Source organism: Xenopus tropicalis, chromosome 2 (assembly GCF_000004195.4).
Source record: "Xenopus tropicalis strain Nigerian chromosome 2, UCB_Xtro_10.0, whole genome shotgun sequence".
Classification (NCBI taxonomy): domain Eukaryota; kingdom Metazoa; phylum Chordata; class Amphibia; order Anura; family Pipidae; genus Xenopus; species Xenopus tropicalis.
The window spans coordinates 73298072-73320362 of record NC_030678.2 but is presented as its reverse complement, the minus strand read 5'-3'; the positions used below and the strand labels follow the sequence as shown (position 1 = coordinate 73320362).

Sequence of the window (22291 nt, the reverse complement as noted above, 5' to 3'; positions counted from 1 at the left end):
CCCCTGGTAAAATGTCAGGTTCCTGTGCTGTACAAAAATAAGGCAAAGATAAATCATTTCAGAACTTTTTCCACCTTTAATGTGACCTATAAACTGTACCACTCAATTGAAAAACAAACTGAAATCTTTTAGGTGGAGGGAAGAAAACCAAAAAAACTAAAATAATGTGGTTGCATAAGTGTGCACACCCTCTTCTAACTGGGGATGTAGCTGTGTTCAGAATTAAGCAATTACATTCAAAATCATGTTAAATAGGAGTCAGCATACACCTGCCATCATTTAAAGTGCCTCTGATTAACCCCAAATAAAGTTCAGCTGCTCTAGTTGGTCTTTCCTGACATTTTTTTAGTCGCATCCCACAGCAAAAGCCATGGTCCCCAGAGAGCTTCCAAAGCATCAGAGGGATCTCATTGTTAAAAGATATCAGTCCGGAGAAGGTGCAAAAGAATTTTCAAGGCATTAGATATACCATGGAACACGGTGAAGACAGTCATCATCAAGTGGAGAAAATATGGCACAACACTGACATTACCAAGAACTGGACATCCCTCCAAAATTGATGAAAAGACGAGAAGAAAACTGGTCAGGGAGGCTACCAAGAGGCCTACAGCAACATTAAAGGAGCTGCAGGAATATCTGGCAAGTACTGGCTGTGTGGTACATGTGACAACAATCTCCCGTATTCTTCATATGTCTGGGCTATGGGGTAGAGTGGCAAGATGAAAGCCTTTTCTTACGAAGAAAAACATCCAAGCCAGGCTACATTTTGCAAAAACACATCTGAAGTCTCCCTAAAGCATGTGGGAAAAGGTGTTCTGGTCTGATGAAACCAAGGTTGAACTTTTTGGCCATAATTCCAAAAAATATGCTTGGCGCAAAAACAATACTGCACATCACCAAAAGAACCCCATACCCACAGTGAAGCATGGTGGTGTCAGCATCATGCTTTGGGGCTGTTTTTCTTCAGCTGGAACTGGGGCCTTAGTTAAGATAGAGGGAATTATGAACAGTTCCAAATACCAGTCAATATTGGCACAAAACCTTCAGGCTTCTGCTAGAAAGCTGAACATGAGGAGGAACTTCATCTTTCAGCATGACAACGACCCAAAGCAAACATCCAAATCAACAACGGAATGGCTTCACCGGAAGAAGATTAAAGTTTTGAAATGGCTCAGCCAGAGCCCAGACCTGAATCCGATTGAAAATCTGTGGGGAGATCTGAAGAGGGCTGTGCCCAGGAGATGCCCTCGCAATCTGACAGTTTTGCGACTAAAAAAATGTCAGGAAAGACCAACTAGAGCAGCTGAACTTTATTTGGGGTTAATTGGAGGCACTTTAAATGATGGCAGGTGTATGCTGACTCCTATTTAACATGGTTTTGAATATGATTGCTTAATTCTGAACACAGCTACATCCCCAGTTAGAAGAGGGTGTGCACACTTATGCAACCACATTATTTTGTTTTTTTTGGTTTTCTTCCCTCCACCTAAAAGATTTCAGTTTGTTTTTCAATTGAGTGGTACAGTTTATAGGTCACATTAAAGGTGGAAAAAGTTCTGAAATTATTTATCTTTGTCTCATTTTTGTACAGCACAGGAACCTGACATTTTACCAGGGGTGTGTAGACTTTTTATATCCACTGTATGTTGGGAAATTAATAATTATTTAATATCAATTATTATTTAATAAACTTACCTTGTTTTGAACATTTACATATATACATTTGCACAGGCTAAAATTGAGCTTGTTTGTTTCTCTTTTGTGTGCATTAACATACATAACCCGACAACAAATATTAACTCACCACTATCCCATCTGTCATGAAGAGAGTTACAGCTGCACACATGTGAATAGCAAAAAAAGTGAAGGGAGCATTCCAAATCTTTTTGTTCTGGCAGCAAAGTAATGATACAGCATGACCTGAATTCAGTCAAGAAAACCAGAAATTAATCAAACCAGCTGCTGGCTTTGTGCTGGATGTATGAATATCTGAAATACATTATCTTTCAGCCAAAAAAAGCTTGAAATACATACATAAGCCTCACCTTCTGCTGGAATGCTAGTTGGGATTAGAAAGGAGGGGGTCAGTAAAAAGAATGCTCTCATTCTCATTCGTGATACTTTTCCTTCAGATATCAAACTTTGATGGCCCAATAGTTTTCTATTTTATACATCTATATGTCCCAATGAGATGTTTATATCTTACCTCCAGCTACTCTATTGTGAATGAGAAATTGCACCATGGTTTTGTGACAGCATAACACATGCATTGTTTTATGGGTTTACATTAATAAATCATTCACAAAGGCAACATTTTCACCATCATCATCATCATCTGGGTGCTAAACTCTAATGAATTCACTTTGTGCAGAGAGATGCAACACTATACAAGCATTAGCAGCACAAATCCTATGTGTTAAAGAAGCACTTAAATTCCATTCTGAATGCAGCCTTGCATATACATTTTCCAATCTTTATCACTAAATTCTTCTCTGTAAATTATATATGTACTAGCGGTCGCAGACTACTTTATACCAACTAAAGCAGGAAGTCATTTGTAACCATTTCCTGCACTGTTTCACCAACATATTTCCTTTAAAAAAAGTTGCAGTGTCAAAACACCAAGAATCGTGTTGTGTGGTTCAGGGTGCTTAAATCTCTGTGTTTGCCAAGTTATACATAAAGGAATGCTTATAGTTCATCTTAAGTATGTCTATAAAAAGAGCATAAACCTCTGCATTAAAAGAAAGGTCAGGAGCACAAACATTTGTGGAGATAGGAAGGGAAAGTGAGAAAGTTATAATAATGTTAAGTGTGATGTAAAACATTATTTTAAGGTTTATCATATAAACATGTTTGGGTGAGATTCAGTTTGAGGAGAAAAAACCTTTTCTCCTAATTTAGTTCAAGTTTTCTAACCAAAATTGGAAAGGTACATCTTCCAAATTGCCCTGACACAACATAGAGCTGCAGACACCTAGGGGCCCATTTTCTAACATCAGATTTTGTTTGATTTCATGAATCATTTTTTAGCGATAAAAATCATGCACTATGCTTATTATTTTAACTGTAAAACATTTAATTTATTAAGAATACAAAACTGTGCCAACAAAAAGCTGGAAAGTTCTTGTAGAAGGCAATGGGAGCTGTCCTTTTTTAGTTGGAAAATCTTCCTTTTCTTTGTGGTTTTAGAGGTTTTCGGGTATTTCCAATGCTTTCATTCTTATGAAAATTCTTATAAAAACAAGGATGGATCCAAAACCTTTCATACACCTACCCCTTATTGTGGACCTTTGTGTGCAATGTAGGCTTTACAATACATAAGGGTTTATAGGACTTAACGTCATTACTACTTTCTACTTCTTTCTTCACAATGATACATCTGTTGGATCATAATACACATAACAAAGCAGTACCAGAGAGGGAATGTTTTGTGGTTTTATAAAACTCACAAAAAATTACGCTACTTGTTTTTGGTCATTCATTGAATGGGAATGAGTAAGTTGGGACAGAACACACAAAGGGGAAAGGAGCAAGAAATGAGAAGGAAGAGGCACTGAGATAGTAAAATGAGAAGAGAGGAGAGAGGGCACATAGATCAGGGAAGAATAGGAAAGGCAGAAAGGAAGGAACTGGGAAGGAAGTTTGACTTACGCACCAAGATGATTACACCTTGTATGTAAGTATTCACATCTCAACACATCTTATTGGTGTGGGGCACACCCTGGCTATAGCAAATACCTTTTTTTAAAACTTGGCTTTGTATTAGTAAAAGTAAAAAATAATACCGTATATACTCGAATATAAGCCGAGTTTTTGAGCACTAAAAATGTGCTCAAAAAGTAACCCTCGGCTTATACTCGAGTATGATAATTTGTGCCGATCCCCCAGACGGACTTGTGTCCGTGCGCCCGCGCTCTCCCTATGTCAGTTCCCAGAACTGCCATCCTGCTACCTGTTCATAATTAATATCTCCAGTGCGCTCTTCTACGGTGTGCTCATCTCCGGTGCGCTCTTCTGCTCTGCTTGGCGCCGCAGTCGCGCCAGTGACGTCACGCGCCCGTTCAGTTACTCGTGGCCTGATCTTACAAGGTCTAAGATCAGGCCACGAGTAACTGAACGGGCGTGTGACGTCACTGGCGCGACTGCGGCGCCAAGCAGAGCAGAAGAGCGCACCGGAGATGAGCACACCGTAGAAGAGCGCACTGGAGATATTAATTATGAACAGGTCAGAAATATTTAACCATTACCCTAATCCATTGCATCCAACCTGCACCCAACCCAGCTCAAAGTTCCACTTCATGCCCAACACCCCCAGCCTGACTTCCCTTTGATGACTCGTATCAGCCACCATAGGGGAGGGGTCAATGTTATTATTTCATCAAAGGGGAGTAGAATACTTGATTTTGACCCTCCCTACCCTGTCCAGCTAACTGACACTGAATTTTTTATCCATCACTACAGCCTAGTGTGCAACCACTGAATTAATTTTATCTTGAAAGTCTGAGCGCACAGGTAGCAGGATGGCGGTTCTGGGAAGCTGGCATAGGGAGAGCGCAGGTGCACTGACACAAGTCCGTCTCATTCCCCTCCTTTCCTTTCCTTTCTGGTCCTGGTCTGTGTTGCAAATGAGTAGTATTGATCTGCAGATTGGTACATTGCCCCCTTAGTTCCCACAATCATTGCATCTTATTAGTTTCTCTATTTATATATCTTATGCGCATATTTCTGGGAAGCTGGCCTAGGCAGAGAGCGGGACTGAGGGAACTTTAATTCGCTTGGCAGTAGCTGAAGGGCAACCAATTGGGGAAAAAGATATAAAAGCGTTATGTGCAAAATTGGTAAGTTGCCATTTTTATCCCACAATGCAACCTTTTTTTGGGATAATCAACTAAACCAAAGTTTGAGCACACTTTGTGTGCTGGCTCACTCGCACCAGCCCTACTGGTGACACCCTAGGCTTATACTCGAGTCAATAGGTTTTTCCAGTTTTCTTAGGTAAAATTAGGTACCTCGGCTTATACTCGGATCGGCTTATACTCGAGTATATACGGTAAGTGGAAGCAAATTGGATAACAGAAGTTATTGTGCATTAATGGAAAACCTGGTAAAGGAAATGGCACACTGACTATACTATGCTTATAGGGAATTTGGATTTACCTAGTGAGCTGTTGCATACATTTAGTACTGGATAAGTCAGATTCTATTGCATGATATTTCAGTTTACCACAGTATAAACATTTTTTGCTGTCCTGCCATTAAGAATTCCAAAGAAAGGGTGATTTTTAAGAATACAAAGGAAACAGGATGGCTGATAACTACACAAATGCATGGATGTGCCTTGCAAAACTATATAAAGCAACGCTCCTGTGAATTTTCAGGATTATTTTGTTTAGACTGTACAACGGTTGCAAAATATTTTCATTTAAGGCATTGTTTCCAGTTATTATTCTTTCATTAGTTAATCACAATTTCTAGTTACCAAATAAATTGAAGAAATTAATATGCGTTTATTATACCCCACCCCCCAAATAAATGGAACTCTTATGCATACCATGCTCCTCATGTGCTTCTATTTTTTGGGAGTCATTTTCCTTATGCATTTCCATGGCCAGCTCATCTGCTGATAATAGGCCACCATTTTGTATGTGACATCCTGGAACCATGCCTTTCTTGTATATTAGGTAAAAAACTGCAACGGGCACTGGAAGCTGGGGAAAGGTCAATTTATAATTAAGGACATCAGAAGGGGAAATTAACCTTTAAATTTATGTTTAGTATGATGTAAATAGTGACAGACTAGGACAACATGCAACTAGTCTTTTTTATGGTTTTGAAATAATATCATGTTTTGAACGCTTCACAAAACTAGTAACCAGTGAGCCATCTGAATGACTGTAAGCAGGTTCCTCATTCCTTTGGCCATTTAACACTTAGCACTTAATATTGAATTTAACTGCATTTCTGTATTTATTTAAATTTGTATTTAATGTATAGCTCTGTATACTAAAGTTGCTCTACATAAAAAAAGATATAAACATACATACATACATACATGACAAACTAGAAGATGATTAGACAAAAATCCAGCTACTGAACAATAATAGTCAATGTCTATCAGTCTAGCTTTCTGTAAACCAACAACAAAAGTATAAATACCAAACTAAATAGTTGCAAAGAAAAAATATTAAAAAAAGCAGTCAAAAATAAAAATAAATATATAACTGCTACAGTATTTGTCAGTGAATAGCGCTAATACTAAAAAAAATATATATAAATTAAGCAAATATTAATTCATTCAAAATGGGCTATTTCTGCATTTAAACTTTCTTTAATACTCACATTGATGGCAGCCATAATCCAGAATGCATATGATACTTGTGTAACCAAGGCCCCCTGAAGTGGAAGAACATAATGGGAAACATTCCTAGGGTGATGAGGTACTAAAGAGTTTCTGATGTGCTCTAAGTTGCGGCTCCCATTCTGGGTGGCATTTGATTGGATGCAGTTGGTATCAGAGAGAAAAGGATCTGCTATTAGAGGACTTAATAGTGCCCCAAATCCAACAAAGAAATGGAGAACCTTGAAAAAAAAGTATATACTTGGTCAGTTCATAAATTTAAATTTTACTCTATGCAAATCTGTTTAATTACCTGGAATTTTCATTTTATTTCTAATATCCCATTTATTTGTAAAGCAACCTGCAACGGCAGTGCTCTCCTATAAATCCTATATATCTATAAAAAGGGCTTAGATATATGTTATATTCAGCCCACTGAATACTGATGAGAGGAAGCATGAATTTACCTAAAAGTCTGCTGACCTATATCTATCCATGTGTGTTATTTCTTCTCTACTAACTATGACTATCCAGATAATGTAAAATACAGATTTGTTTTTATACACAAGCACATGCAAAACCAAATTTCAGGGAAGACTCGAAATAGACTGGAAATAGGCCAGTGTTGTAATTTAACAGACTTTATCCTAATACAGATTTTGTGGGTATATGTTTCTATTTATTGAGAATGTTTTATTGCAGAGGATACTGCTAAGTAAAAAAAAGTATGTGTGGTAAAAGTTAACAGTTTGAATATTTCAAGACCAAAACTATAACATATACGACATTGGAGACATGGGGATGGGAAGGCTGAATGGCAAATAAGACTACAGTAATCCTGAGTTACAATTATGAAGTATTTTCAACTTGTTACTGTCTGAGGGAAATACATAAAGCATATTTTTTTTAAACAAAAAAGAAAATTGTAAAAATTAGGAGAAAATACTATAAAACAGAATTTTTATTAAATTTAAGAAGCCAAAATATGATGTTAAAAACACAGAATGCCTGAGTGTACAGGTGATCACCATTCCACCATACCAAGCTTTATCAGACAGGTCTATGTAAATACAGCCATAAGCACTCACAGAAAAGCTGAGTCCTCTATAAAAAAAAACACAGGAATTCTTGTCTTCTTTTGTGTAAACATGTACTTTAGTACTGGAATTTCTCTCTCAGAAAAATCCTTCATTCCCAGGGCCAGAGTCTGCGCAGCTCTCTCCTGCTCCCCCTCCCATCACAATGTGTGATCTGAGCTACCAGCCTCTAGAGCTGTAACACGGAAGCTACGAAGACGAAGCTAAAATGGCAGCTGCTATCTTAAACAAACATAGGGAGCTTCTAGGGCTCTTTACTCAGGTATGGTAAAGCTTTCTCCAGAATAAATATAGTGTTCTAGCTTGCACTATTGTGACTAATCTATTGGCAGTAAAATACCAAAATGACTTTTGTTCTCCTTTAAGGTATAGTCAACCTTTTATGAATCCTCTTATTAATATACTCCATTGGTATTACAATTTCTTTGCTTCGTTGCTTTGTTAGAGTTTTTCAGATTTTTTACTCTGGCCTTTCGAAGTCACCGTTTCTACAACTTTTTCCTGCATGTGCTTTTTTTTCAGATTTTTTTTTATAAATGTCAGACATTTGTAGAAATGAGTTTATTTGAATTTAAAAAAATATTAAAAAAAAAAGTTTTTGTAAGTCAGCCTCCACAAGTTATGTAAAGATGAACTTTCACTTTAATATAACAAATAGTCTTCCTTGTGATGTTTGCTTATACCATGTTTCTCAGCAACACCAGATTTCTAATGACAGTGCCCAGAGGCCGTCCCCATTCTCCACCCCCCTCAGGATCGCACATGCACATCCATTTAGCTCGCATATGCAGCACTGGGGACACGACGCGCTGAAGTTTTCTCCAGTGCTCCTTATGTGAGCAAAAGTTTTGGTGTAGCTGGGCAGTATGCTGCCCCTAAATTTGTGTTGCCCGAGGCCCTAGCCTTTGGGACCTCACCACAAATCAGGATCTATTTCTCACTGGGTTTATATCTCATTTATAAGAGCATTACATTCTCTTGTCCTTCCACTAGCCCTGTTTTGGCCAAGACCCCTCTTACCTGCAGGAAGATAGCCGAGTCCTGTTGATAAATCTTAACTAGCTGCATATTAGATATTGTATCTATGCAGCCCATGGCCAGACCAGCTATTGCCATAACCAGCGCCAGCACCCCAACATGATCACAGAATGGAATAATAACAAACACCACCGAGATGGTCAGAGAGGACAGGAACAGCAGGAACAAAGACTGTTTCACCCTGTAGAAAGAAATCACAAAATATCTGAAGCAAGTGAGACTTCAAACAACAGTATAAAAACATGCATGCCTTTTATATTATGCACAGCCTTTGGTCATGTACTCTTTACCCTAATTCTAATGACCTTTTTAATGCAAGACAGAGCTCATCTGATTTGCTCCTTGATGAGTTAATCTCTAACCCACTCTTTGAATAACATGGAACAGCAATGCTATTTTTTCAAATTAGCTCAATAGCCGTCACACATTAATGGTCACACATTTTGGCCATGGCAGTCCTCCCAAGGAGACTGCAGGGATTCAAAACACCATTTACTGCTGGCACCCAGGCTATTAATGTGTTTGTAAGGCCAGTTATAAGTATCCTGCTTGTAAAAAGAACAGCTACTTCATTATGAATATTTTTAAAACATGATCATGATCATATGAATCTTTTATATAATTAACGTGTATGTTATTTAAACATAATGGCTTGTTCAAAGACACACAAATAGGCTGATTTGTAACACATCAAGTTATCAGTGACACATAGGGGCACATTTACTGATCCACAATCCGAATCCCAAATGGGAAAAAATTGGATTGGAAACGAACATTTTGCAACTTTTTCGTATCTTTTTGGGATTTTTTCGTCGCTTTCGCGACTTTTCCGCGAATTGTCGCAACTTTTTCGTATTGAGTGCTTGTAAACGGCGGGCAAACCTTTACGACTTTGCATGATTTTGGAAGCCTCCCATAGGACTCAATGGCACTCTGCAGCTCCAACCTGGCCCAAGGAAAGTCACGATACTGAAGCTTGAATGAATCCCAAATTTTCGTAGTCGGTGCGACAGTAAGATTTTTTCGCTACGGCAACGAAAAATTAGCGGCAATTCACGAAAAAGTCGTGACGCCGACGGAAAAAAATCGCAAAAATACCGATCATTACAGAAAAAATGCATTTGGACGCTTTTCGGGCGTTCGTGGATTAGTAAATGTGCCCCTTAGTGGCACATTTACTAAGCAATTATGAGATAAAGTCTGATTTTTTCTACATAATTTCGAGATTTACAAGTGGGTTTTCACCAGAACTCAATTTTTTAGTTATTATTCCCTGAAAAATTTGAGTTTTTCATAAAATAATTCGCGATTTATTAATGTTTAGTTTGACAGGTTTGATCTGTCGATTACCATTGAGTCCTATGGAGGCTTAAAACAGTAGAGGAATAGAATAGTCAGTGACAGCCTGTCTTTGACACATTTTCAAGGGCAAGTTAATCCCCTCATTGTTTTCAGTTTCACCCAGTTTCAAGTGAAACTTAAAACACATTATTGTTTTTTAAGAGTGCCAATGCATCTAAAATGGCTGCTGGAGCAATTCCTTTTTGCGAAAAATAAAGAGGATTCATGGAAACTAACGTCCGTTTAAACTCAAATTTTTCGAGTTTTAACAATGCTTTCAACTCGAAAAATTCTGGATTTTCAAATGTATACTCCAAATTTTTGTTCGAACGATTTAAGCATTATCATGACAGATTATAAATAAAGTAATGATCGAGTTTATACCATGTCGAGTTTATAAGACTTTCAAGGCCAGAGAAAAAAACTTTTTTGGTTTGGTTGGCAGTAATATTTGTCTGGTAACTAGCACTGGGTAAAGCTATATGTAGGCTATATTGTATACACAATTTAAAGTAATACTGTGATGGGAAAGCATGTTTTTTTCCAGCCAGAATTCTGCACTAAAACTTAATTTTGAAATTTCACATGGGGCTAGCCATATTCTTCATTTCCCAGAGTGCCATGTGACATGTGCTCTGAGAAACTTCAGTCACACTTTACTGCTGAGCTGCAAGTTGGAGTGATATCACCCCCCTCCAGCAGCCGATCAGCAGAACAATGGGAAGGGAGCAAGACAGCAGCTCCCAGTATATATCAGAATAGCACTCAATAGTAAGAAATCCAAGTCCCACTCCTCCAGTTACACGGGAGTAAAGGTGGCCATACCCGTGGCGATCTGACGATGTTTCGTACGACCATCGGTCGCACGAAACATCGTAAGATCCGCCACACACCATTCAGGGCTGAATCGGCAGGTAAGGAGGTAGAAACAATAGGATTTCTACCTCCTTCTGCCGATTCAGATCTGAAGGGAGAATTTTGGTCAGGCGCCTTCTATGGCGCCCGATCAAAATTTTCCAACTGGTCCGATCGGCGAGTCGGCCGATATCAGCAGCTTCCTGCGATATCGGTCGACTCGCCGACATACCATACACGCACCGATTATCGTACGAAACGAGGTTTCGTACGATAATATCGGTGCGTGTATGGCCACCTTAAGAGAAACAATAGGTTACCTGAATGCAATTCTAATGTGTAGCGCATGTGTTGTTGCATGACTCTTTCATGATTGATAAATAGTTCTGGTATCCCATAATTCTTTAGAGTCTTCTCTTGTAAACACTAATGTCTGAGACTACAGACAAAACGAGTTTGGCCCTGAATTTGTTGCGTTGTTCAGTTATGACTTGAAGTGTGGTCATCTGATCAATGCATAACTGAGCGATCCTGAAACCTGCTTGTTCCTTTCGTAGTACCTTCTCAACTTGGCCTTTGCTTTGTTTCAATATTACTTTGCCCAGTACCTTGTGTAGTTCTGAGAGTAAGGAAATGCCTCTGTAATTGTAATAGTCTGAAGTGTCTAGCTCCAGTATTTTTAAAAGTTGATGCAGAAGTTCTATGATGATTTTTAGCAAATTGGCCACAATTTGGATTGCATTTTTTGACATCTAAAACTTTTGCCTGGAATTGTAATTATGGCTGCTGCCTGTCTTATTATTGTACTGACCATCAGGGTTTATTTAACTGATATTTCAGAGCACATTGTTCTTTCATTTACTTTCCAATGTGTCAATAATAGTCCATCAGTAAAAATGTGCAAATTGGGATCTGTTATTCAGAATTCTAGGGACCTGCTGTTCCAGATAAGAGTACTTACTGTTAGTTGGACCACATACCTTGAATCTGCTAAAAATCATTTAAACATGAAATAAACCCAGTAGAATTGTTTTGCCACCAATATGGTGCAGCTTAGTTAGGATCAAGTACACAGTACTTTTAGTATTACAGGTATGAGACCTGTTATCCAGAATGCTCGGGACCTGGGGTTTTCTGGATAAGGGGTCTTTCTATAATTTGGATCTCCATAGTCAACTAAGAATTCATTTTAACATTTATTAAACCCAATAGTATTGTTTTTGTCTCCAATAAAGATTAATTATATTTTAGTTGGGATCAACTACAAGGTACTGGTTTATTATTACAGAGAAAAATGAAATTAAAATTATTTGCTTATAATGGAGTCTATGGGAGATGACCTTTGTATAATTTGGATATGCAGGCCTTTCATACAGCATTCATATCCTTTCATATCCTATGCTACTTCTACCGGGTTGTGTTTAATCATGCGCATGTTTAAGTGTAAATAATAAAATTTTGTAACTATGTGGGGGTTTTTTGGAGGTTTTATGTTTCTTGCACTTAAGGGGAGGGGCTTGTGGTGTATCCACCAGTTCCAATCATAGGCCCTGAAATGTGTGCTATTTTCCATTAAGACTATGTCTGTAGTGCACTTTTTTTTTAACTGGATCTGTTGTCTTGCTGGGAGATGGCCTTCCCATAATTTGGAACTTTCTGGGTAACAAGTTTCTGGATAACGGATCCCACACCTGTACAGTGAAAAGCAATAATTTTAATAAATTAGAATTATTTTCTTAAAACTGACTCTTTGGGAGATGGCCTTCCTGTAATTTAATGGAAATATTGGAATAATTTCTTCATGAAGTGATTTATTTTCCGGTGCCAAATAGTCAAAATAATTTACTTATAATCGTATATACTTACAATTATGACATATACTATTATCTTCTGTGGGGATTTAGCGGTTAGCAGCCGGGAGTGGATGGGAACCAAGGCTTCACAGATGAGACAGGCAACTATGGTTTTCAACTAAAATGATCAGGCTCCTGCCTGTGCTTTATTTCCCACAGCAAAATAATACTGTATATATCACAGTTTTGTGTTTGAAGGCAAAAAGAGTAACAAAACAAAGTCTCACCAGACTGTAGTTTCAACGAATGGTATAACCAAATCCTCACTGCCTGGCAGTCCTTCTCTGGAGTCCCAGAATCAGGGGAGTTTGCAATCAGTCCAGCCTACCCCACACAGACTCAGGGGTACTCTCTCAGTTACGCAACCACTTGCTGCACACCCAGGCTCACCTTAAATGCTTCATGTGTTGCCTAATTGGCTCTAGCGTTCTCTAACCATATAGCAGGGCACTAGCCTCTCCTGCCCTGTAGATTTAAAGGGGCCAGTACTTCAGCCAGGGGGCTATATATCTGCCATCCAACAGACAATTCCTACTGAGACAAACCTTTATACAGTTTGTGTATGTCAAAGAAACCATTTTAAGACTCATTACTGGCATAAAAAAACTTTTGTTTCCAAAGCAATAATATTAGAAGTCATAGCAGACACATATCTCTCTTTAAATGTTATGTTAGTTATTTGCTACTATATCTTAGTTCCCATGTAAATGAATTAATCTCTGGCATTGTTTCCAATGTTTGGTATTTGAATAAGAGGTCACCTTGCACTAAAGTATTACAGGCTGTGCTGCTAACTATGCTACATGCTAATTTAAAATGGTGCAGAGGAACTTAAAAGGTTATTAATATATTAACATAGCTTTAATCTTTAAATAGCTTGGTACAATTCTGTAGATGCTTTAAGGTTTGCTCTGAAAAATGAACCCACTGCTTACCATCACACAAGAAACATGTTACAAGATACTCAAGATGCATACCTTTTATTGCCTAAATACCTAACCAGAATTAACAGGGTAAAGATTATGTATAACAACAAGACAAGTTCATGAAATCTTGCACAGATTTACAACTGTAGAGACAACAAATAAAAAAAAGTCACATTCCTAAACAATATGTTCTTTGTATTTGAGAACTAGCATCCTTTAAATACATTATGTAGCAACATTACAGAGAATGTTTCATCATCTGCATAGGTCCTTGTTGAGCACTACAGTTCCCACTAAAGGTCCCCATACACTTTGAGATTCGCTCGCTTGGCGAGATTGCCAAGCAAACGGATCTTCACCCGATATCCCCACCTACAGGTGGGCAATATCGGGGAGCGTGTAGGTCAAGTGATCAAATTATATTGGTGGTAATGGGGCAGTCGGTTCGGGGACCGCATCAACGAGCCGATGCGGTCCCCGATCAGACTGAATTTTCTAACCTGGCCAATTTTATCGGCAGCTACTATCGGCCCGTGTATGGGGACCTTAACACACAATGCTAACTCACACAGACTCCATGCATATATTATGTATATAGTATGTACTAAACCCACTATAAGAGGTATAACAATAGGGGCAGCAAAACTTGACACTGTAGGAGACCAAGGAGAATACAATGCTAAGTGGACCCTGTGCAAAACAATTAATTCAGTGGGCCCCAATGACCTTTAAGCTAATGCCACACACAACAGATTCTTAGCTCACCCCTACGCTGACAACAGCCTTTTTCCATGCCTGCACCTAGAACCATTGCGTTGGCCCAGGTACAGGCACACATGGTGGATTTTGGAATTGAAATACATTAGTGTGCATTTCTGTGCTGATCTCAGTCACATGTGACTGCATCTGGGCTGATGCAATGAATCTGGGTGCAGGCAAAAAAACAAAAAAAAGGCTGATGCTAGTGTGGGGTCAGAGAAACGCAGGCTAAGAATCCACCATGCATGGCATTAGCCTTAGCGACACTACTGTCCAAGACTCAATCACAATAAATCTCAATAACAGATTATGGATACCACCCCATTCTTGGCAGTGTATTTTCTGTTTTTTTTTTGTGTCAAAATTACAAACAAGATGAACTCAGTTATTCTTCTTGTTTTAATAAGAATTGCTAGGCTACAGATTTTAACCCTGATCATAGACATTTGGCAAAAGCTGAGAATAAAGACCTATCTATTACCAGTCCGGAGCTCAGGGATTCTTAGAAATAAAATGGAGAGAACAACAGAGATTACATTTTATATACATTCTGCTTGAAATTAGTTCACAAAAATATATTTTATCTTTTATTTTTTTAAGTCTGATATCTTTAACCTTTTTCTGTCCTTCCAAGTATTTTACACATTTTTATCATGTTCTCTACCTCCCTAACTGTGACAAACGGCTTGTTCTCAGTTCTAAGTTAATATTTATACTTATGTATACAAGGTTTTACCAGGAAGTAGTATTCTGCTGGCTTTTATGTTAAAACATTACAGTAAAACAATAAACTGGGGTGGGTCTCATATAAGTAACTAGTAAATCTGAGACCTATTTGATCAGAGACTTTTTTTTATGCAAAACAGATGACTATAGATGTTCACAAATATCCTGTCATATCTCATTTTTAGATTTGCTGTCTATAATATTTCTGTCACTCTAAGCTGATGCCACATGGGGCCTGAGGAAAAAAGAGGCTGATAATCAGCCACTCTGCTGGAATCAGCCTTCTTCTTTGCCTGCACCTGGAATCATTGTGTTGGCTCTAAAAAACGAACTCTTGCTTTTCATCACAAATATCCACCACATATGCCTACACCCAGGCCGACACCAGGGTCGGACTGGGGGCTGGAGACCCACCAGGGCTTCCACCCAAGGGGCCCTGCACCCCCCAAGGTGCCCCCACTTCCCCACAGGGACCCCCGCCACGCCCCCCCCCCCCTCCGCATGGGCCCCCACTGCCCAACGTCTTCCCCTGAGAGCACATAAGTGAAACGCGTCAGGGGAGGGACACTTGCAGCCAGGGGAGCGCTGACAGGGGTCGACACAATGGTTCCATGTGCAGGGAAAGAAGAAGGCTAATGCCAGTGTAGGGACTGATTCTCTGCCTGCGTTTTTTCCACAGGCCAGGAATCAGCCGCTCCAGTGGCATTAGCATTATGCCCAATTTACCCAATTCTCTGCAAGAAGGTACAGGTACATTTTCAATAGACCTACATTGGCTTACATTTCTTTGCCCAGTGGTGTATTCTAGAACATTTAAATAGGCAGTATATTTTATTTATTTATTTTTTGTTGCATATGATTGTGTAATTTCTGCCTAAATTTAATTTTTTGTTACATACAAACACTATTCACAGATCTGAAGTTATATCATAATTAACATGTTTTTTATATTTACATTTACCACAGAATCTTGTCCTGGAGATAATTTTTAGGAGGTTATTGGCAAAGTGATAATTGTTTCTCTGGAACAACTACCTTAATAGAAACTCAATGAGCAAATGCAGAGCTGTCAAACCCCCCTATTTTTTTGCGAGTTACTCAAATTTAGCTTCTCTCCCCCTTGTCTCCTATCATCCAATAACACTCTCCCATTCTGCGCATTTGCAGTAATGACGCCATCTGGAGAATGCGCTGGCAGCAGTGATGAGCGAATCTGTGAAACGCCAAACGTCCAAAAAATGACACGTGCAACTTTTTTTGCACGTCATTTTTTTTTCTGCTGCAAATTCTTTTGCATAAAAAATACACCATTTGCAAAATGTGGAAATTCACCGCAAATCCATGCCTGGAGAACATTTTGGTTCATCACTAGCTGGGAGTGATTAGCAGCCACAATTTCTAAAAACCCAATCATGTCAACTAATTCCATTCTCAAATGTACAAGTAGCTGTATCTGAAATATACGGTACAAATTACCATTATTACAGCCATGGTGACTGGGTTTTTAAAAAATTGTGGCAACTAAAGTTAGTCATGCCTCTCTCTTAAGATAAGGCCCTTCTTGTACATCACCTCAGGGAACCTACATAATCCTAACCTTGGTCAGTGCTATGTAGAAGTGATCCTGTATTGCCTTTATTACCAGCACACATGTTCTCAATAAACTTCTCTCTTAAAAAGATACTGACACCAGAAATGAACCTCTTTTTACATCTATAATAACATTGTCTTTGCATGCAATATTGCCCTAAAAGTATTAGCCCTGTGCTTTTACATTACCTATCTGGTCCCTCGTGTTCCTCTATGCATTTTTTCATGCAGTTTTCCCTTAGCATTAGAAACTATACTGACAGGTTGAGATGGAACAGTAAGGTTGGGGATGTACAAGTAACAACTAGAAAGGGAAGTCTGAGAACAAACTTCATGTTGGTTTAAAAACGTGAAGTCACTGAATGAAATCTGATTGGCTGTTGTTGGCTCCACCCAGTTTTTCTAAACTTGGACTACAATTATATAGTAAAAACCACTGAGCAAAGATTGGGGACCCTGGTTTTAAAAGTGTCTGAATGGCAGAAATTTAAATTTCCTCACTAAAAGTCAATGGGCCTGATTCACTAAAGTCCGAAATAAGGAGTGCTATTTATAGCATGCGTTAAAAATCTTATCACTTCTTATTTTTCGCTCGATTCACTAAAAGGACACTTGTCATAATTAAGAAGCTATGTTCTTGGCGTTATTTATCTTGCAACGACATATTTTCAAGCAATATATTACGCAGCGCACAACATATTACGCAGCGTGCGATATTTTACGCAGAGCGCAATATATTACCCACGTAACCATTACTTTCTGAAGACTACCGTTCTGAAAATTTTGCGCTCTGCGTAAAATATCGCGTGCTGCGTAATATGTTATGCGTAATGTGTTGTAATATATAGCTTGAAAATATGTCGTTGCAAGATAAATAACGCCAAGAACATCGCTTCTTAATTATGACAAGTGTCCTTTTAGTGAATCGAGCGAAAAATAAGAAGTGATAAGATTTTTAACGCATGCTATAAATAGCACTCCTTATTTCGGACTTTAGTGAATCGGGCCCAATGAGTGACATCTGATTGCCTCACCTGGAACTGGAGTTACACATTGACTAACTCTGCAAAGTTTAGGGACCCTAGGAGTAATAATTAAAAAATGGCAGCAGTTTAAATTTAAACCAATAAAAGTCAATAGTTGAATTGACATTGGTGATTGTCACCCAGTGACCAACTCTGCAAAGTTTGGGAACTCAAAAAAATTAAAAAATTGTGGGTCTGACAGGATTTTACATTTCACCATTGAAAGTATATAGGTGAAATGTGATTGGCTGTTGGTGGCTCTACCTACTTTTTCTAACTTTGAACTGCAAATATCCAGTACGAACTTTGCAAAGTTTAACAACCCTGGAATTAATACATAAATATAGGCATCAGTTTAAATATAAACCAATTAAATTAAATGAGTTGAAATGATTGGCTGTTGCTGGCTCCATACACTTTTCCTAACATTTAAACTTAGTCCCCCAATGACAAACTGTGAAAAGTTTGGGGACACTGGCATTAAACATGTGAGAATGGCAGCAGTTAAAGCTTTTGCATTGAAATCAATTAAAGAAATGTGATTGGCTGTTGGTGGTCCACTTTTTCTAACCCTGAATACGTAGTCACCCAGTGGCTGACTGTGTAAAGTTTGGGAACCCTGGCATAAGTGGTGTGAGAAAGGCAGCAGTATAAATATAAACCAATGAAATTAAAGTGGTGAAATATGATTGGCTTTTGGCGGCTCTACCAACTTTTTCTAACCTTGAATTGTTGTCACTCAGTGACTAACTCTGCAAAGTTTGGGCACCCTGGCATAAATAGTATAAAAATGGCAGCATTTTAAATTTAAACCAAAAAAAAAATTCAATAGGTGAAATCTGATTGGCTGCTGGTGGCTCCACCCACTATGCAATAACAATCTCCACCACACTAAAAAAATTCTGTTTGGTGCTAGGCTCTTATTTATTTATTTATTTATTTTAATGGTGCTTTTAAGTCATTGCATTTCAAACCTAAAAATTCAGTCCCCTAGTGACTAACTGAAGAGTTTGGGCAACATGGTATTAAAACTGTGAGAATGGCAGAAAGGTTGAATTTCTCCATTGAAAATTGGCTGTTGGTGGCTCCTCCCACTTTTTCTAACCCTGAACCGCAGTTACCTTGGTGACTAACTCTGCAAAGTTTGGGGACCTTAGTGTTAATATTTAAAGAATGGCAGCAGTTTAAATTTAAACCAATTAAAATATATAGGTGAAATCTGATCAGTCAGGTATGTAAGGGATGTAAGGAGGAATGACTTAAAAGCACCATTAAAAAAAATAAATAAATAAATAAATAAGAGCCTAGCACCAAACAGAATGTTTTTAGTGTGGTGGATATTGTTATTGCATAGTCACATAACTAAACTTAAAAAGGAAAAGCGGCATTGTGATAAGAAAGCTGCAAACTTTGACCCTGTATAAGCCTAGAACACCATTTAACTGCACTGCCAGATTCTTCCTGTCGATCAAGCATGTAAGTTCCTCCTTACAAACCCTGATTGACAAGCCCCAAGGGACCATAACAGTCAGAGTCTGACATGCTCTTATAGAAGAAATTACCAATTTACGTAGAAAGAGATCAAACTTAGGACAATGGTTTAAAGGGCATATAGGTACTATCCCTTTAATATTTCGAGGAGTAGCTTTTTAATGTCAGTACCACAACATTAATGGCTCTGTTTCAGAGGAGTTTGGTGAAAACTCCACAATACTTCTAAATATTTCCCTAGTACCAAAACAAGTCTTACTAATTAAGTGTTTTCTAGTTGTATTTTTGTTCAATCATTCTACACCAGACTTGTGGCATAAAGAGGATAAAGAGGAATCCAAAAATTAAAAACAAAACAGTACTTAACTGATTCCTTTGACTGAATGTCTTAGACGTCTTGAACGTCTCAGGAAGGAGACAGCAGATAGCAAAGCCACAATCTCATTCTGAGCTTGAAGAAGCTGCTTTTCTGCACCAATCACCCATTCATCTACCTAAAAATGTCTTTAGACTTTGATATGAAATTATTTGCTGAGACATCTTAAGAACCTGCAATATGTCATTGCAAAATGGCTTGGTACCATCAGTTAACATTTAGATTTACTATCTGCAAGCACTATGACTAAATTTACATTAGAGACACTACCAACTTCTTCTCTCAGAACATTAAACACAAGGAATTCTGAAGATTAGTCCCAAAGAGCTCCAAAAAAATCCTATTTACATGGGTTTACCCTATAAGCTAAAACTCACCCACTGGGTTTCAAAGCAGATGCCAGGATAATAGCTGATCAGATTCCCAAGTATAGACCAGTTTTGCCCTTCTTGGGGCTCATGAGTGAAGTGCAGGGTTTAAAAAAAAGACAAGACATCTCAATGTGTTTCAAAGGACTTTTCCTACTTATTCAGTTTAAAGAAATAAATAGAGTAGAATACACCTTATGTAAAATATTAGGATAGATAGGGTTATGTGTCATAATGCATTAATTTGATTAATATCAGTTTGCCATAATGCAATATGTCCAGCTACACTCACAATTATTTTCATTTTGTAATTGCTATCTAAAGTAAAGAAAGCTACAGTATATATTCATTTTTTATTCACTGGATGGAAATTCCTCTATGGATTGGTTACACTGATGCTTTCTGTAACTTTATGCAATAAAAACTAATCAACTATTTCATGTTGGTGCTTGTAGACATTAAAGGGGACCTCAATCTGAAAGATGATTTGCATAAAGAAAATACAACTGTAATTAATGCATTTTGGCAAGTTGCTTAGAATTAAAAGAACCATTTCAAAGAACTTAACCACTACAAGAATTTTTTTATGAGATTTACATTAAAAGCTATTCCTGTTAGTAACATTCAACGTGTTCTTTTAAATTGTCTTGTGTTGGTTTATGAAGGCATAACAGCCTTTCATTACTTCTTACACTAAGCTGCTAAGAAGTAGTTATACCAGGCTTTGGCATCAAGCTGTTGGCTCCATTTGGCAATTTAACTTTTATTTTAGCTTCTTCCCCCTTAATTAGAGTCCAGTAATCATAAAACATATGCAGATGCAACTCCTTGTTAAAAATGTTATCAGCTTGAAATAAAATACACAGCTAAATAGACTCTGTCAGAGCTATGTTCATATTTTCTTTACAATAGGAAATCGAAACAAAGTAAATGGTTTGAAAATACATACAGAATTTGTAATTGGAAGTATTGGATAAACTTTTTTTTTAGATTTTTAAACTCACCATCTCTGAGGCTAGGATTAGCTGAGAGGTTGCACACAAAAGTCAGAGATATAGATAGTTGTACAAATACAGTGTACCATATTTTGATCTATTTTGATTTGTGGAAAAAGACATTAAATCAGATATATTCAGCAAGACTGTGACTCAGGACATAGGAGCCATACTGGGAAATCATCCACTTCAGCAGAGTGGAGAAATGTCATCCTGGACAGCATTAACATAGTAACATAGTAGCATTGCATTGCAAGTTTCCTCATATTCCAGAACAGCGATACCTTTGGAGTAACATCTCATGGTGGATTTTAATGCCAGAGTCACCTTGTATCCTTGCACCTTTAAAGGGGAACTATCAAGAAAATGAAAATTTAATTTAAGCTTCAATTTACTGAAATAACTGAAATAAGGTCTCTCAGTCTGTGGGGTCATGGTGATATCTTCTATATTGTCCAACAAAAATATATCAAAGAGTAAATATAATATGAGATAATTTGAGAATGTATGTCTGTTTTAAAGTATTAAGGATTGCCCTAAGCCTATCATGTGCTCATCTTGTTCCAACATATAGCAGATTCATCCCATCCCAAAGAAAAACAATAATGAACTTTCAAAGCAGTATTGAAAAGACTAACTGGAACTGGTCACCATTTATCTGCCTTAAACCTTAGAAGAAATAAGACTGATTAGATTAAAACTTAAAGTATTTTAAGGAAACCTGTAAACAGATAAATAATGAACGTAAAATATGTTGTATTCCTGGAAGTCGGCAGACTAACTGACTGCATGCAATTAGACAGCAATCTAAGAAAATGACAAATTGGTGCAACAAAAATAAAAACTTAAAAGGGGTCACACTGCATAACTTACACTGCCCATCTGATGCAATGCAACTGCCAGATGTGAACACTGCTCATTCTGCTGGAACGATGGTGTTGAAAATACTTTTTAATCTCTGATCCAACCTTCAATACAGCTGTGGGGATCAGATTTTGTAGGATCCTACAAAATCTCCTGCTGTTGCATAACAAGAGTTTGTGGGTCAGATAAAATCTGATCAAAATCCCCCCTGTCATTCAGCCCTAACTCTGTTCAGATTCATGTGGGTTATCCTTAAATAAATGATTCATAAAAATAATAATATAAAGTTACCTCCAGTCTAAGCTTGTTGCTGTGACTAACACATCAAAAGAAAAGCAAAAAATACAAACGTTATTCAGTTACAGGAGAAGGAAAGGCAAAGTCACTTGGGGGTGCCAAAATGTTAGGCACCCCCAAGTGACTTCAATAGCCTACCTTGTACCCCGGGCTGGTGCCCCTGTTCAGAGAGAACAGCACCAGCCCGGGGTAGCTGCAGCGCTTCCTCCTTCCTGTAGCCGAACTTTAACAGAGAAGTTGGCTTTTCACTCTACTGCACATGCGCCTATGTGTAAGTCTTAGCGAAACGCAGGCGGAAGGAGGAAGCGCATCCAGGTACCCCGGGCTGGTGCTGTTTTCTCCTAACAGGG

The 22291-nt window shown here is 38.1% G+C and overlaps 1 protein-coding gene across 1 annotated transcript in view; it reads right to left on the bottom strand.

The window, feature by feature from the left end:
* Positions 1-22291, bottom strand: part of mfsd4a (major facilitator superfamily domain containing 4A) — a 58836-nt gene that overhangs the window by 11470 nt on the left and 25075 nt on the right. Inside the window, exons 2-5 of the mRNA NM_001030482.1 lie at positions 8458-8656; positions 6343-6582; positions 5555-5711; positions 1805-1920 (exon numbers count right to left, since the gene is read on the bottom strand). Of these exons, the coding sequence (NP_001025653.1) occupies positions 1805-1920; positions 5555-5711; positions 6343-6582; positions 8458-8656 (712 nt within the window). The remainder of the gene's footprint in view (positions 1-1804; positions 1921-5554; positions 5712-6342; positions 6583-8457; positions 8657-22291) is intronic.